General features: G+C 47.2%; 1 protein-coding gene across 1 annotated transcript; it reads left to right on the forward strand.

Moving 5' to 3' along the window:
* Window positions 1-3,657: 3,657 nt before the first annotated feature.
* Window positions 3,658-15,883, forward strand: Slc66a3 (solute carrier family 66 member 3). The gene is made up of 7 exons (XM_052186070.1): window positions 3,658-4,151; window positions 6,117-6,199; window positions 6,270-6,339; window positions 8,416-8,473; window positions 10,754-10,874; window positions 12,010-12,051; window positions 14,689-15,883. Exons 1-7 carry the CDS (start codon window positions 4,009-4,011, stop codon window positions 14,778-14,780), a joined length of 609 nt encoding a protein of 202 aa, XP_052042030.1. The 5' UTR covers window positions 3,658-4,008; the 3' UTR covers window positions 14,781-15,883.
* The last annotated feature ends 707 nt before the right edge of the window (window positions 15,884-16,590 follow it).

The raw sequence follows: 16,590 nt of genomic DNA on the forward strand, positions 1-16,590 counted from the left end.
AGGGAGCCTAGGCTAACCCAAGGTTAACCCAGGCTAAAGGCTCCCAGGTTAACCCAGGCTAAAGGATACAGTTGGAAACTTTGCCAAAGGGACCACAGAGAATGGGAAACAACTGTCAGGTGACAGGTAGATGGTGAGCTGCATCTGTGTCATGTGTCTGTTTACACAACCCAGCTCCCACAACTGAGTTGGGCTCATGTAACTATACAGATGGGGTCTGCAAAAAAATTGGCCAAAGTGAACACATGATGACTGAGAATTAATTCAAAATCAAAACATAAAATCACCACTTCCGTGTTGCCCAGGGTTTTCCCAGGTGACTCCACTGCAGCTGTGGCTCTGAACACACAGTGTGCATGCTTTGTACTTAGCAGGCTGTCACACCACACAATCTCAAGAGATGCTGCCTGAAACAGCACACACAGGCACATATGTGCACACATGTACACACATACATGCACATGTGTGCACACACATGCACACACACAATTGTTGTTTTACTTGACTCGAATTTTAATTTTTAAAAATATTTACATGAGTATACTGTACTCTAGCTGTTTTCAGACACTCCTGAAGAGGGCATCAGATCCCATTATAGATGGTTGTGAGCCACTCTGTGGTTGCTGGCAATTGAACTGCTTTGGAAGAGTAGTCAGTGGCTCTTAAGCACTGAGCCCCTCAAGTTTCATATTTTAAAAATGAGTTTGGGTTGCAATTAGAACAGTTTCCAACAAATTTTAAATATCCTTAAATGTGCTGTGTCATTTTATATTACTTATTTATATAAAAGGGAATTCTGTGTATTGAGAATTATAATATCAAAATGTCAGGGAGCTGGAGAGATGGCTCAGGGGTTAAGAGTACTGGTAGGTCTGTCGGAAGACTAGGGTTTGGTTCCTGGCACCCACATAGTGGCTCATGACTGTAACTCCAGTTCCAGGGAGTCCGACCTCCTCTCCTGACCTCTATAGGCTCCAGGCATGAGATACACGGACTTACATGCAGGCAAATCAACCACGTACATAAAATAAAAATAGATTTAAAAAGAAAACCTTGAAAATAAAATAAAAGTATCAGTCAACTCTAAAAAATGTTGAAAATGTTCTATTTTCTGTCCTATCATATTTGCAGCCAAGATTTAATTCTTTGTGTAAAAATGACACAACCATCTCAGTATGCAAGTCTGCTTTTAACTTTAATAAATTGTAAACTTAAGTGTAAACCAAAGAATTATTTTTTTTTACAAAAAAGAAGTATTTAATTTGTTATCAGCAAGTGTTCTGTTTGTACATTTTTTTAAAGTTCAAGGACTTTTTTTTTATTAGAGTTTGAGAAAAACAGGGCAGGCAAGCTATAAATCTTGGAAAAGAGAAACCATGTCCTTTATTTAGTAAGTAACCACAAGGCAGACAAGCAGAAGGAAAGTGGGGGCTGGGGGGAGCCTCTAGGGAAGTCGTGGAACAAAAGTGTCTGGAAAAGCATCCTTTCGAAAGTGACAGAGACACAGAGAAACCCTGTTTCGAAAAAAAAAAAAAACAACAACAACAAAAAAAACCAACCCCCCTCAAAAAAAAAAAAAGAAAGAAAGAAAGAAAGAAAGAAAGAAAGAAAGAAAGAAAGAAAGAAAGAAAGAAAGAAAAAGAAAAGAAAGGAAAAAGAAAGAGACAGAGAGCCAGGTAGTAGTGGCGCACTCCTTTAATCCCAGCACTTGGGAGGCAGAGGCAGGCAGATTTCTGAGTTTGAGTGAGTTCTACAGAGTGAGTTCTAGGACAGCAGGGCTACACAGAGAAACCCTGTCTCGAAAAACCGAGAGACAGAGAGACAGAGAGACAGACAGACAGATAGAGAGACAGAGAGACAGAGAGACAGTGGAAACGTGTTCAGGCTGGCTCTGCAAGCTACTGAGCCTGCCCACGCTGCGTTGCTCCTAGCAAGGGTGCTGTCTCACACAATAGTAACGCAGAGCAGAGCTGGCTGGCTGGGATCTCCATTCTTGCCTACTTTTCTTAGGAGCAGAATTGTCTGCTGATGAGCAACACAGCTAAAATATGGGCTCAAGTTTGTGTGTGCACACTTGAAGACTGGAGGCAGGAAGGAAGGTGCGCTGGTTGACAGCACAGGATTAGCACAGACTGGATGCAAACAGGTGTGTGTGTGTGTGTGTGTGTGTGTGTGTGTGTGTGTGTGTGTGCGCGCGCGTGTGTGTGCGTGCGTGCGTGCGTTCTGCCTCATAACCAGAGGTGGGGAAAATGACTCCCCCCTGTTCCAGTCTTGTGCCTAAAGGGCGTCCAGGTTTCCTCCCCATTGTGTTCTTTCTCCTGAGGAGATATACAGAGGCACCAACTGTTCCCAGGTAGGGCTCCAACAGACCAAGGAATCGATCCCATCCAAGTGCAGCTTTGGTCAACCAGGGAGTTTACTGGGATTGTTTCCTGGCTGTAAGTGGTACCCGCACCACCCAGCATGGCTGATGACTCATGAAAGAAAACTGCAGCACTGACTGCAGTCAGGTCCTCGGCCTCCCTCCCCCCATGCGCTCAGGGAAAGCCACTGTTTATAGTTTATAAACAGCACAGAGGAGAGTGACCTCTTACACTTCCACCACCCCCACCTCCCAAGGGTATGCTAATGGATCCTGAGGTCTCCAGCCCGCCATCACAGTTGCCCTCATTCAACAGAAAGCGCTGATCCAACCAAGGTGAAACCAGCAAGCACCACAACACCCCCCTTATCAATAGTCATCTATTAACTCTTTTGAGGACCTGAATTAGATGCCCAGAACACACCTTAAAAAGGGAAAATTGGGGGGGGGGGGGTGAACAGTACTGGAGGAACGACACTTGAGATCGTCCATTGGTTTACACAAGCAGGCACTCACTCGCTCCCGCGCGCACACACACCAACAACAAAACCTAATAAAAATAAAAAGAGGAGGGAGGGTTGAAAAGAGAGTGCTCTCAGAGGCTACCATGGAACAAGCTTGTAATCCCAGCATTTGCTAAAAGACGGTGGGAAAATCAGTACTTCAGAGCCAACATGGGTCGCGCGACCCCGTCTCAAAACACAAAATAAATGGCCTGGTGCAGAGGCACACGCTTGAAATCTTAGCACTTGACAAGCGGAAGCAGGAGGATTCAAGGTTGAAGGCTGGTTTAGGCTACACACACACACACACACACACACACACACACACACACACACAGGGAGGGAAAGAGAATGAGAGAAAGAGAGAGAGTGAGTGAGTTCAAGGCAGTCTGAGTTTGCCCAAGACCCTGTTTCAACAAAACAAAACAGGAAACCGAGCCTCGAGGCAAAGGGAGCTCACTGAGAGATGATTAACCTTCCTCCAAGCAGAAGGCTAGTTCCCTGTGGCTGGGTTTCAGAGGATTCAGGTTTGTATGACTAGAAGGGTGCTGTCGAGGTTGGACCAAGGGCTTTAAAAGTTTTAATTTCTAAAGAAAAAGGATAACTTGTAGAGAGTGGAAAATCTCAACAGAATGTCTCCGGGTGTAGGCCCATGGGCCCACCCAATCCCCCCGCCCCCCAGGAGGCTAGTCTGTTCAGGCGTTTCCACTCAGCTAGGAGGGGCACCCTTGGGTGGAACCCGGAAAGTGAATCAGCAGTTGGCAGTGCCTGACAAGGCAGGGCAGAACCACCGCCCTGGAGGCCGGGAGGACTCGGAGCGGAGCAGATCCCGGGCAGTGCACACCCAGAGTAGAGCAGACCCCGGGGCGGGGAGCGTCCTGATCCAAGCCGACTCAGGGCGGGTGCTTTCTGAGAGGAGCAGACTCCGGGCGGGGCGCACAGGAGCCGGGCAGGCAAGGGCTAGGGAGCATCTAGAGCCGAGCAGACTCCTGGCGGAGCGCAGTCGTAGAGCTGCAGCTCGGGGCGTGGTCAGGGCGGGGCCCGCCCCGGCGGGAAGGCGGAAGGACTCTTTGGACTTTGAGCCTCCGGTTCTCACCTATAAGATCCCGAAGCCCCCTGGCCCCGCACGCCCGAGACTACGGAATGGAGGCCGGGCTGCTATGGTTCTGCAACTGGAGCACGCTGGGCGTGTGCGCCGCACTCAAGCTGCCGCAGATCTACGCGCAGCTGGCGGCGCGCAGTGCGCGGGGCATCAGCCTCCCTAGTTTACTTTTGGAGCTGGCGGGGTAAGGTCCCGGAAGGCCTGCGAGGAATTGGGAGTCCGGGAAACCTAGGGTTAACTCGGGGGCTCGGGGCTAGGAGATGTTTGCCCGGGCACTCCCACCCACCTCCCCTGCTTCTTCCCAAATCCCAGATTTGCCAGAGCATGCCCATTTTATAGATTCAGCGAAGTCTTCCGGCCAGGTGTTAGGTTATTTGAGTTACAAGATTTGATGATTAAATGTGAAGAATAAGAGAGGGTACTTGGGTTGACGTTTGAAAATTGGGCTGGGGTCCAACACGTAGGCATGGGCTGTGACCGCTGCAGGAGCCAAGTTCTCGGTAGCCTTGGCTATGTAGTTAAGAGTAAGGGGCAAAGTTGTAAAACTTTGGCTGGGAAAAACAAACGAAAACCACGTCCGAAATCCCAAGATCTTGCACCAGGCTGAGCCCTCTCGGTTTGACACCAGCCACACCCTGCGGTCACCCGTTGGCCCTGTGTCCATTCGGTGGGACGCGCCCATCTGATAGAATTGGGGAGGGAGTGCAGTGCTTCAAGGCGTGCCTTTCCAGACGCTTGATGGTAGGCGGGGGTCTGGAGGGACCCTGGTCCGTTGGCTGCCAAGAGTGTGTGCATTTCAGAGAAGGGAAGAGACTGCCCGGGTGAGAGATATGGCAAAAGACAGAATGAAGGGCGCAGAAGTAACAGCCTGGCTGGGGCAGAGGATGCGGGTGTGAAGTCAGGAGAGCTATTTGACCTCTGGTTTGCTAAGTTCTTCATGGGCATCTGAAGCGGAGGCTTCAGGGTGCAGGACTGAATTGAAAGTTCAGGGATGCCTACGGAGTGCCAACCCCACACATACTCTGCCTGTAGCTACCTCTTTGCTGCCCGGCTTTAAACTCAGACTCAACCAGAGATGGTCTCAAATCCAACAGCTGACCCCAGTAGGAAACAGCTCTGGCCATGGAATGTTCCCCGGGATCCGGAAGGGTCTTGCAGTCGATTATGGTGTAGATAGTAGGCTCTTTCTGGAACTCCCAAAGGCCTCCCTTGGAGGCAGTAGGCGGGTTTGGCAAGGTTAAGACCAGCTCTGTGACCCGAAGGCACGAGTATGTCCCACCACTGAAATCTAATAGTTATTTACCCCTAAAGTCTACCAGCAGTTTGCTACAAGGGCTCCTAGTTCGTGAGAACTTTCTGGAGGACCTTCTGGGGCCCCTAAACGCATTCCTAATCCTCGAGCAGAGCAGTCGTAGGTGAAAGCTGTTTTAATCCTAAAGTAGGAACAATATGAATGGGAGGGGCAATCCAGCCAGATCCTGTCTGTCTAGATTCCGACTCCTCCTCCCTTCTTCAGCTCCCTTCCCCCTCCTCCCTGCATGGTTAGGGTGGTCACTAAAATTCTGCTTCCCTTCAGGGCCTTGCTTGCCTGCTCGTCCCTCACCAGCCACATGGTCTCTGAGGCACAAGGACTATGCTAAAGGATGCCACTGTCAAACCATCTTGCATACTCCAGGGATTATCCGTAGATTTCAATCTGAGAGCTCAAACTCTAAAATCATGATTTGAGGGAATTGGATCTTGGCCAGAATCTACTTTAATGACACCAGAGACTCCATGCCTGGCCGACGATTGCTTTAGAGAAACCTTAAAAACAGAGAAGTACTTATGCATCCTCCCCAGAGCACAGGGGTCCCCCTAAAAGCATTAACAACCAGAACTAGGGCAACATTTCTTACCCTTGGGTCCTCACATGGCCTTGTCTTTTGAACCCTAATTTCCCCAAGTGATCACTATAGTGTGGACGGCAGTGTAGTGACCCTCAAGGACTATTGGATATGACATATGGGTCTCTGGCAATATTCCTCAGGTCAAACACACATATGAAGACCACATAGGCTAGTGTTGGGTAAATGTGCCAGTGTATGGGGTCTGGGGGGGGGGGTCAGGCACAGGGTGGACTGTGAATATATGCATCTCCGGTCTGCAGGTTCCTGGTCTTCCTTCGATATCAACATTACTACGGGAACCCACTGCTCACCTACCTGGAATACCCCATTCTCATCGCACAAGGTAGCTGGTCCTCTAGTCCCCAGCCTTCCCACCTGCCGTCCTGCCCATCTCACAGAGCCTTTTCTTTCAGACATTGTCCTCCTGCTCTTCGTCTTTCATTTCAATGGGAACGTGAAGCAAGCCTTACCCTACATGGCGGTGTATCCTTCCTGCATATGAGCTGGAGGACTAAGGAAGGGGGCTCAGTTGTGGCATACAAGAGGCTCTGTCCTCAGCACCGAGAACCACAAATTCTAGACTTAACATTTACCTTAGGTTAGTACAGTTGCTGCCAGAGATATCCTCATAACAGGATGATGCCCATTGCCCTCCAAGACCCAGAGGGGTGTAGATTTTCTGTGTCCCTGCTGAACATGAGAAATGTGCAGTCACCCCACTAAGAGCAACACCTGTGCCTGCCTATCTTGGACACTCCTTCCAAGAGCATGTCCCCAGGGGATTAATAACATGAGTGTGCCTGGCACCAAGTCCCAAGCAGGATGCACCTGGCAGGTGCCTCTCAGTGGGTAAGCATGGACTGGATAGGTTCCACTAATCACATACTTATGCAAAACTGTTATTTAGAGGCTGAGCCTTGTCATCTGGGTGGCTGTGTTGGTTTGGAGGCTTACAGTACAGAATGGCCAGCCATCAGACTGTGCCACTCAGTGGAATCTTCTATGTAAGGGGTGAGATTTCATGTCAGATTTAATTCACTTTTCTTGAATTTCATACTCCTTGAAAGGCCAAGAAAGTGTTTGCATGGTAGTGGCAGTCAGTTAATCCTGCTGCTTCCATGACATGGCCACACACCTGTTTAACACTGACAGGCCCAAGGGATTGGGCAAGTCTTGATCAGAAGCTGTCTTGGATTGCTATTAGACCCCTGGCTAAGAGTCCCCCTCCCTCCATAGAAAGGGAGAGCATAGCTGTGGTCCACTTCAGCTCTGAGGTAATTTTCTTTTCTTTCTTTCTTTTTGGTTTTTTCGAGACAGGGTTTCTCTGTGTAGCCCTGGCTGTCCTGAACTCACTTTGTAGAACAGGTTGGCCTTGAACTCAGAAATCCGCCTACCTCTGCCTCCCAAGTGCTGGCATTAAAGGTGTGCGCCAACCCCCCCCCCCCCACCTGAGGTAATTTTCAAGTGGGTGTTGCCTTCATCTCGAGTAGCTGAGGATGACATTGAATTCCTCCTCCTTCAGTCTCCGCCTCCTAGATGCCAGGATTACAGGTTTGCACCCCACACTTGGCAGAGAACGATTTAACACATTTAGCACAGGTGGGCACTAGCCATTGCTGCCTCCTGGCATAGGCCATCTTTAGTATAATCTCTTCGCCTACTTAATGTGACCCTTGTTTTCAGCCACTCGTGGCTTTCTTCTGTGTGCTGACAGCGTGTGAGGTGGACAAGGCAAGGAACGAAGCCCAAGGCAAAGCAGTGGGAAGTGACTTGTCCTTCCCGGACCATGGCCCCCAGCTGCCCCTCCCCCAGCCCTCTTAGCTTGATCTTTTTGCTCTGGTTGGGTCCCTTTGCTTCATGTAGTCACTGAGTGTCCTGCACAGACCAGATGGAAAGTGGTTCCTCCTTACCTACCACTGCACACCCCAACTAGTGTGCTTTTACAACAGAATTAAAGGAAAAGGGAAGCTCACACAGCACTCTGCTTTTGCATAACACCTGGACCTTTTTTCTAAGTACTTAATTTTGACAATGCCTTAGAGATTCATGGCCTGAAAACCTGCAGCCAGGGAAGGCTGGAGAGAGGGCTCTGTGGTTAGGAGCACTGGCTGCTCTTCCAAAGGACCCAGGTTCACTTTCCAGCACTCAGCTGGTAGCTCACAACTGCCTGTAACTCCAGTTCCAGGGGACCCAGCATTCTCAGACATACATGCACATAAACACCAATGCACATAAAACAAAAATGATTTATTAAAAGGAAAAAAAAACAGTTGATAGTTATAGCCCTAATGACTATTTCCAGTCCCAGATTGCAGTGTGTGAACACTGGCCTATGTGTGTTTTCTTCCATCATTTTCTTTTGTTCTTTTAACTCAGAGCAGATGTTCATGTGCAACGCCTTGCATCTTTCTCGAACTGCACACTGTCCAGCAGAACAGTGCCCCTCACCCTGCCTTCTGTGTCACCCTCTCTGGTCTGACTTGGTCTGTGCAGGACAAGATGGGAGGTGTGGGCAAGCCTACCAGTGACTCATTGCTGGGTCCCTTAGCGCTTGACCAGATTTGTGTCTTCTTGGTTCATCCTCAGCCTGCAGAAATGGATCATCGACTCAGCCATGGTGAGTGGCACCACTAACAGACTGAAAAAGCAGATACCTTCTCTCTGCCCCACATCACTTCAGAACAGTGGTTCTCTGCAGGGAACCAGAGTTGGCTTAGCCTGGCCTCTTCATGCATCATAGGTTTTCAGGTCCATGGCTTCAGGGGCACAATATGCCTTCTAGTTCCTAAGGCCAATGCACTCCCTTGGGCAGCCAAACATTCAGGCCTATTTGTTTCTCTGTATGGTCCCTTAGTAGTCAAGGAAGCATGGAAACTTGAGGGGACAATTGGTCTTGAACATTAATCTCATCAATCTTGTTTTTCCTGTATAGTCTGCAAATGTCATTGTATCCTGGCAACTACAACTACTGATGCTGGCAATTGCAATATATTGTTTCTGATAAAGGTATAAAAAGTCCGATTGCTCTCAATAAAATAGTCACAAAGCCCCTCAAGTTCTGCTCTGGCCCCTTCAACTGGCTTTCATAAGGCCATTATCAGGTGACCTTGGCCAGTAAGTAAACAGGGAGCTTACAGTTCTCAACCTTTTTTAAAAAAGACTATTTATTCATTTATTTATTTAATTTTATTTATTTATTTATTTACTTACTTACATGCACCGGCGCTGTCTTCAGACACACTTGAAGGCATCGGATCTCATTACAGATGGTTGTGAGCCACCATGTGGTTGCTAGTTCTCAACCTTCCTAAGGATGTGATGCATGTATGATGATGTGGGGATGCATGCAGACATTTGCAGTAGTCAATTATCTCCCTCCACCTTGTGGGTTTCAGGGACTGAACTTAGGTCATCAGTCCCCACAGCAATCTTCCCCAACCATGGAGCCATCTTGCCATCCCTGGCAGCTTAATTTTTAAAGGATTAACTTTACCCCCTCCTCCCTCCTCTACAAGCACCTGCTCCCTGGCAGAATCGAGGACTGTCCTATGCAATGGCCACAGGCAGCTTATTCACACCTCTGCTTCTTCCCAGCCCCTTACCTGCACTGGACTGTTTGGCAAGAAGCATGATGCTCCCTTGAGTGTGTGTTGACATTATCAGGGTGCTCTTACGGCCCATTCCCATACTAACCCCTGATCTCAAAGTTGGCGTTGTCACGACAGCTTGTCCACTCAAGATGTGGCCACACTGTAACCCACTTTGGGTGTCTTTTTGGCCTGTAACTACCACACTTATCTGGCCTGGCCCCCTTCCTTTGCTTTATTCAGCACCCCAATTTCCCAAGAGCCTTTTCTCCCCACAGGCTTCCCTGGTTGGGGGTCAGCCTTTCTTCAAGCCACCTGTGGCCAGCTCCCACTGTAACTTTTGTCTGCTCAGGTTTGGCAGTGGCACTGCCCCCTAACTCCCCGGCACTCCTTGCTTCCTGGCTCTTCCATGTATAACTCCATTTCTCACCCTCAAGGACCTATGGAGGCCAGCCATATAGGGGCTATTGTCCCAGCAGGAAGCAGAGCAGGTACTGTCCTCCAGAGCCTGTCAGGGGCCCTGTGACTGCCACTCATGTGAAAGCCAGCCCCACGCCCCTTTGCATGTGCCATCCTCAAGGTCTCACTATACATCAGGGTTGGCTTGGTTCTCTTGCCTGGCTTTCGAACACATCACTTTCTGTGGTCCTTCCTAATATGTTCTGCTTCCTCATTTCCCTGAACTCTTGGATGTTGCTCACGCCACCCTGCTCAGCCTGAGTGACTGCAGTGGCCTCTCACTGGCCTGTCTAAGCCTAGAAGCTGCTGTGGAGATGGGGCCTGATGGGTTGATAGTCAATTTGCAAAGCTTCTGAGCAGTAACAGGAGACAGGGCACTCAGGGTGGGAAATAGACACAAGGCTCGTTTGGAAGTTGGTCAGTTAAGTGCCATTCCAGGATATAGCACCTCTATTCTTGGGAGAGTAGGGGACAGGTAAGTCTGCAGCCAGGTCTGTGATTCTTCTACTAGCTCTGCCAATTCACCCCCACCACAGAGGCAGCTGAGAGTCATTCTTCACCAAATTGAGGTTTCAAACCTTAGCAGGTTGGGGAGGGCAAGGTTTGAAAAAATCTGGCTTAGAAAGCACTGTATCTGTGCTGATGACTCAGTGGTTAAAGTGCTTACTGCCAAGCCTGACAACCTGAGTTCATCTCCAGGATCACATGGTGGGAGGGAAACTGGCTGCCATGAGTTGTGTCCCATCTCCAGAGAATAAAATGTAAATAATAATAAATAAAAATTAAGTGAAGCACTATACCTAGTCATTTATCTTTTTAGGTTCCTGACTCTCTCATTTTATCTACAATAGAACTTATGCACAGTCATTAGTGCAGCCAGCAAGTTTGCCCAGCTCCAGTATTTGTGGAAGGTACAAGATTCGGGAGCTGTGAGCGCACTGACCTGGGGCCTCTCTGCCTACACCTGTGCAAGTAAGATAACGACTGCCTAGGGACTGGGTTTCATCAATATCAGGATCTTCCTGGTATTAACTAACTGAGGCCTTTTTCATACTAATATTTTTGTAATTAGCTACTCAACAGAACCTCTAAGGGTACCTTTGTGTACAAGGGGGTGTAATGCAGACTACGGCTGACTGAGTACTGGCTTCAACTGTTGTTATCCAGAGTCCTGTTCACTACAGAGAAAGGAACAACAACAGACCCAAGAAAACACTGGTTAGACAGAGCTTGTCTTCTCCAAGCCTTAGTTTTCTTACCTATGAAAATGAGGTGGAGTTTAATGCTTAAAGAACTTTTGCCAAGCACCGTAGTGCATACCTTAGTCACAGTACTCAGGAAGCAGAGGCAGCAGGGACTCTGGGAGTTCAAGGCCAGCCGGAGGTACAGGGAGGCCCTGTCTCAAAACATAAGGTTTTTAAAACATGTAAACATTTTATGTATACTAGTGTTTTGCCTAAATTTACGTATGTGCACCATGTGCATACTTGCTGCTGTCACTGGCCGGAAGAGGCGGTCAGGCTCTCTGGAACTAGGGTTATATACCCCACGAGGGTGCTGGGAATTGAACTCAGGCCCTCTGGAGCTAGGGTTATATATCCCATGAGGGTGCTGGGAATTGAACTCAGGTCCTCTGGAAAAGTCAATGCTTTTAACCGTTGATCCATCCCTCCAGCCTATCTACCTTTATCTTTGTAATATGTGTATACATACATACATACATACACACACACACACACACACACACACACACTTTTAAATTAGTGGAATCCTTTCTTCAACTAAAGTACCTAGAAGCTCAATATGCAAATGAAGACTTTTAAGGTTTTTTTTTTCCTTAGGGTGGGCATATGGAGAGACTGGAACCCTCCCTGGCAGTGCTGAGCTACTGTTACAACTCACTTCTGCTTTCGTGAGCAGCTTCTACATGACTGGGTCAGGGTGCATGGCTTATCATTAGATGGTTACACAATACAGTATTAATAAAGGTCCCATCAATGTCATTCAAGTATATATTGTTATAGTAAAATGGAAAGGCACGAGCTAAATAGAAATGTCAAAATGTGTGAGAATCAAGTTATTTATTGCTATAAATTTTCTTTTACAGCAAGAATAATAACAACCTTAATGACCACCAATGACTTAACAAGTAAGTAAAAACTTTTGACTTCCTATTTGCACTTCTTGGTGAGACTTGGGTCTCCACATGGAATCCATCATAAGACTTAACAGATCCATTTGATTAAATTGGGCTACAGATTCAAAAGACAAAATAACATACATTTAGTCTTCAACAGTGGTGGCTGTTCTATTAAGTATCTACTCCTTGCAGTCCTTGGGGAGAACATACCCAAGGGAGTCAATTCTCATCCTGGAGCTTCTACTTCAACAAGGAAATTGGACAGGAGTCCCACAATTAACTTCTGAATTATGCTGTGAAATGGATTTTCAGAATAGGGCATACATAGGTTTGTGGCATTTGTAGTTACATACACTTTAAGCAGCTGAGGCAAAAGAGCCAGGGCAGCCTAGGAGAAACAAGTCTCCAAAACAAAAATGAAGAGACGAGAGAGAAGAGAGAGAGAGAGAGAGAGAGAGAGAGAGAGAGACGAGAGAGAGAGAGAGAGAGAGAGAGGGAGATGGGAGAGGGAGAGGGAGAGGGAGAGGGAGAGGGAGAGGGAGAGAGGGGGGGGAGGAGGGAGAGGGGCAGGGACAGGGACAGGGAGAGGGAGAGGGAGAGGGAGGGAGAGAGACCAGCGGGTTTGGGTAGCTGAAGGAGCCTGGTATACTCAGAGGGAGCTGAGAGGAAAACCACAGAGGAGCAAGGTCTTAAAAGCTAAATAAGGATTTGATCAGGAGTAACATCCAACATGACCAGGGCTGGCCATACCAAGGAGTTTAGGACACGGGGAGCAGGAAGCTGGGAGATGGAAGGAGAAGAGGGAAGTGAGGCTGGCAGGAGCCAGAGAGACAAGAAACAAGACATGCCTTTGAGCAGAAAGACACCTCCAGCTGTGTTTTAAGGCATTGAGCACACACATACAAGCAAGCTGAGAAAATACTTTGGCTAACTGAAAGGGACTGATTAATCTCTTAAGCTGTTCTCAACTCCAGACACATCTTTGGAAAGTGACAAAACAGAAATCTATCCAATAAGTGATAAATGTCCTCAGCCACTAGACCTTTCATTGAGAAAGCAAGCTTTAGAAAAGTGAAGTCCCAGCCGGGTGGTGGTAGCACATGCCTTTAATTCCAGCACTTGGGAGGCAGAGGCAGGTGGATTTCTGAGTTCCAGGCTAGCCTGGTCTACAGAGTGAGTTCTAGGATAGGACAGCCAGGGCTATACAGAGAAACCCTATCTCAAAAAACCAAAAAAGGGGGGAGAGGGAGAGAGAGGGAGAGAGGAAGAGAGAGAGAGGGAGAGAGAGGGAGAGAGAGGGAGAGAGAGAGAGAGAGAGAGAGAGAGAGAGAGAGGTGAAACCCGGTACTACTTGACTTTTGACAGCTCCTACTTTAGTGACAGGATAGAAAAGGAGACAGACCTTGTCCTGTAGGACTTGAGTTCACTGAAGGGAACGGACATAATTAAACAGCAAAGGACTTGTTCTTATAAAGCCGGTATTTAAAAGACCAAGAATACTCCCCCGTAGGCTGTTTCTTATCTGTCACCATTGTTCTTGGGTGACTAGCTTTTAAAAGGAGTGGCCAGCTGGGTGTGGTGGTACATGCCTTTAGTCTCAGCACTGGGTGGGGAGGCAGAGGCAGAGGCAGAGGGCAGGCTGATTTCTGTGAATTCAGGGCACACCTGGTTACATAAAAAATTCCAAGACTGCCAGGGCTACCCAAGGACACTACCACCACAGGACAACCACCACCACAAGGAGACACACACAAAGTGCTACTATGTCATATGTGTGTAGCTCATTTGGTCGATGGCTTGCCTTGCATCAAACTTGCATTGAAGTTCTGGCTTCAATCCTCAACATGTCTAAAATTGTAATCCCAGCATTTGGGATGCACATGCTGGAGAATCGGGAGTTTAAAGCCACCCTCGGCTACATATTTTGAGTTAGTGAGACCTGTCATAAAACAAACACAGCCTTCATGTCTTAAAGGTCAAGTTCAGCCACTGTTCTCAGGATCTCTCAGTTACATTTTTGGTTTTTTTGATTTGGTTTTTTCAAGACAGGGTTTCGTCTGTGTACCCCTGGCTGTCTTCAAACTCAGAAATCCGCCTGCCTCTGCCTCCCAAAGTGCTGGGATTACAGGCATGTGCCACCACCGCCCGGCCTCAGTTACATTTTTTAAAGTGGCTACTTCATTATACAACATGTGCTGACATTGGGCTGATTTCTCAGATACAGTTTCATAAGATGCAATCTTTGCTGTGCTGCCAAGGCTGGCTTTTTCTCTCGGGCCTCAAGCAGTGCTCCTCCCTCAGCTTCCCTCATGGGCCCATAGTAGGGCCCACCACTTTACTAGAATGGTTTTCAGAGAATGCAGCATTGAGACGGCCGTGCCCTCGAGACATAAGTGAAGGGGTCTTAGTTGCACTTCTTAGCCAGAGCCATATTACTTCAATGAAACCCTTAGGATGGATGCATGGCTGAGTGCCCAGGTGGGCATTTCTATAGGAAAGTCCTTTTCCTAGAGATGTTTGGAACCGATGTTCTCACGATCTCATTGTTCTGTCTGGGGTCAGGGTGAAACCTTACATAGGCTTCTAATTAAAGCAGTATAATGTACAGTTTCTTTAACGTTGGAACTTTCTTCTCCTTTATTTCAGTTCTTATACGTTTTATGATCATGTTGGCTTTAAATATATGGGTAACAGCAACAGTACTTCACTACCGGAAGTCTGTCACGAAAGCTGAATGATGGATGTATTCTTTCTACACACAGTGGACTTCAAATGACTGGATCATATGATGCACCATTGCTTTTCATTGCTATATTTAAAATCTTATACTAGTCAACCATTTCAGAAATTTTAAAGCAGCCTTGTTAAACTCGAAAAAGCCACTTAGCTGAATATGGAAGTGCAAACCTTTAATCCTAGCACCTGGGAGTCTGAGGTAGCCTGGGCTACACAGCAAACTCAGAAGGAAGACAAGGAGAGAGGGAAAGAAACACTTGTTTAAAATGTCAACCTCCTTTCCCTACCCCCCTAGGTTGTGAGAGGGCTTAGATTGGATTGTGTGTGGGTTTGTTGCCCCTCCCTTCCCCACAAGATAAAGTCTTGCTACATAGGCCAAGCTATCCTCCACTTTGCGATCCCCCATCAGCCTTCTGAGCACTAGGAGTGCTGGACCAGAGTGGACCTCAACACTTGGCTAACCTGACCATCTTCACTCTTAGAGTCATGATTATGTTCCCTGAAGAGCCAGCTACATCTACACTGTGGTTTTCAAAATATTAAGTAGTCTTCCCACAATGAGTGGGGTCTGCCCAGTCAGAGTGCAACTGTTCACACCTGGGCTTCCATAAACTAGGGCTTGGCCTTGTATGTCATAATGCAGTCTAACATCCTCTCTAGACGTGACTGGGTTCATATACTAAGCAATCCTCCAGTGTGCCTTAAACAGAGCCCCATCTGTTTAGATGAGGAAATCTCAACAGTCTCTCAATTTAAGCACAATGCCACCATTTTCTAAAGGGCTATATCTCACCATTACCACTGCTGGAACTTAGTATAGGTTTTAGCTACTGGAAGGTATACACACAGTAAAGATTATTGCTAAGTCCTACCCCATTCTTAGGGATTTTATTCATACTAAAGTAAGAATATCCTAAGCATATCCTAAACCTTGTTGTCTGCAGTACCTCCTCTGATGTTTTATAAATCCAACCTTTAAAAGCTCAGTCTCTTCTTCTACATGAATGCCATTATTCTGGCATACTGCGAGAAAGTAGATGATGTTTACTGGAAAATGTTTAGTTTTCTATATTTAATAAACTTTAATTTGTTGAACTCCACTGAATCTTAAGTTGTCGTGACTTTTCAATTAGGTAGGTAAAACTCATTAGCAAGCCAGCTAATCTTGTTAGGTCAACTGCCCTGGACCCTGAGGAGAGAAATACTACATCTAACACAAATCATTCTATGGCTATTTCAACCACTGCCAGAAAACAAAACCCAAGTTCATCTTTCTTCACATATATTGTCAATCAGACCATTAACCTGTTAATTAATTTACTATAAACTGTAGTCTTTACTCCAACAAGTGTTTTAGATATATTCAAACAGGACTTTTATCACTACTTAAAGCAATTCCTTTAAACAAACAAACAAACAAACAAACAACCCTCCCAACCAAACCCTCCCCTTTAGTTGCCCAGGCCGGCCTCAGCCTCATCTGTCTGCGCTCATCTCTTCAGTGTGTTTTATCAGCATGCATCCCCACCACTGGCTATTTCCCCACTTTTGGAAGGAACATCGGAGTTACTGCAGCTATCTCACATGTACTATCATTGCATTCCAAACCACCAGGTAGACAGAGTCTCCAGTTCACAGTATACCCAACAACCCCGGAACAAAAGGCAGCCATAGATTCCCAGTAAGGCACCTACCTTCTAGGCGCATGTCCATCATACTATTGTTAGACCAAAAGGCACTCTGTGCCCTCTACCCTCCACCTGGAACCAGACGTTTAAGCCTGTACACCCAAAGTGAATTGGAGGCAGACTC

This window comes from Apodemus sylvaticus, chromosome 6 (assembly GCF_947179515.1).
Source record: "Apodemus sylvaticus chromosome 6, mApoSyl1.1, whole genome shotgun sequence".
NCBI lineage: Eukaryota > Metazoa > Chordata > Mammalia > Rodentia > Muridae > Apodemus > Apodemus sylvaticus.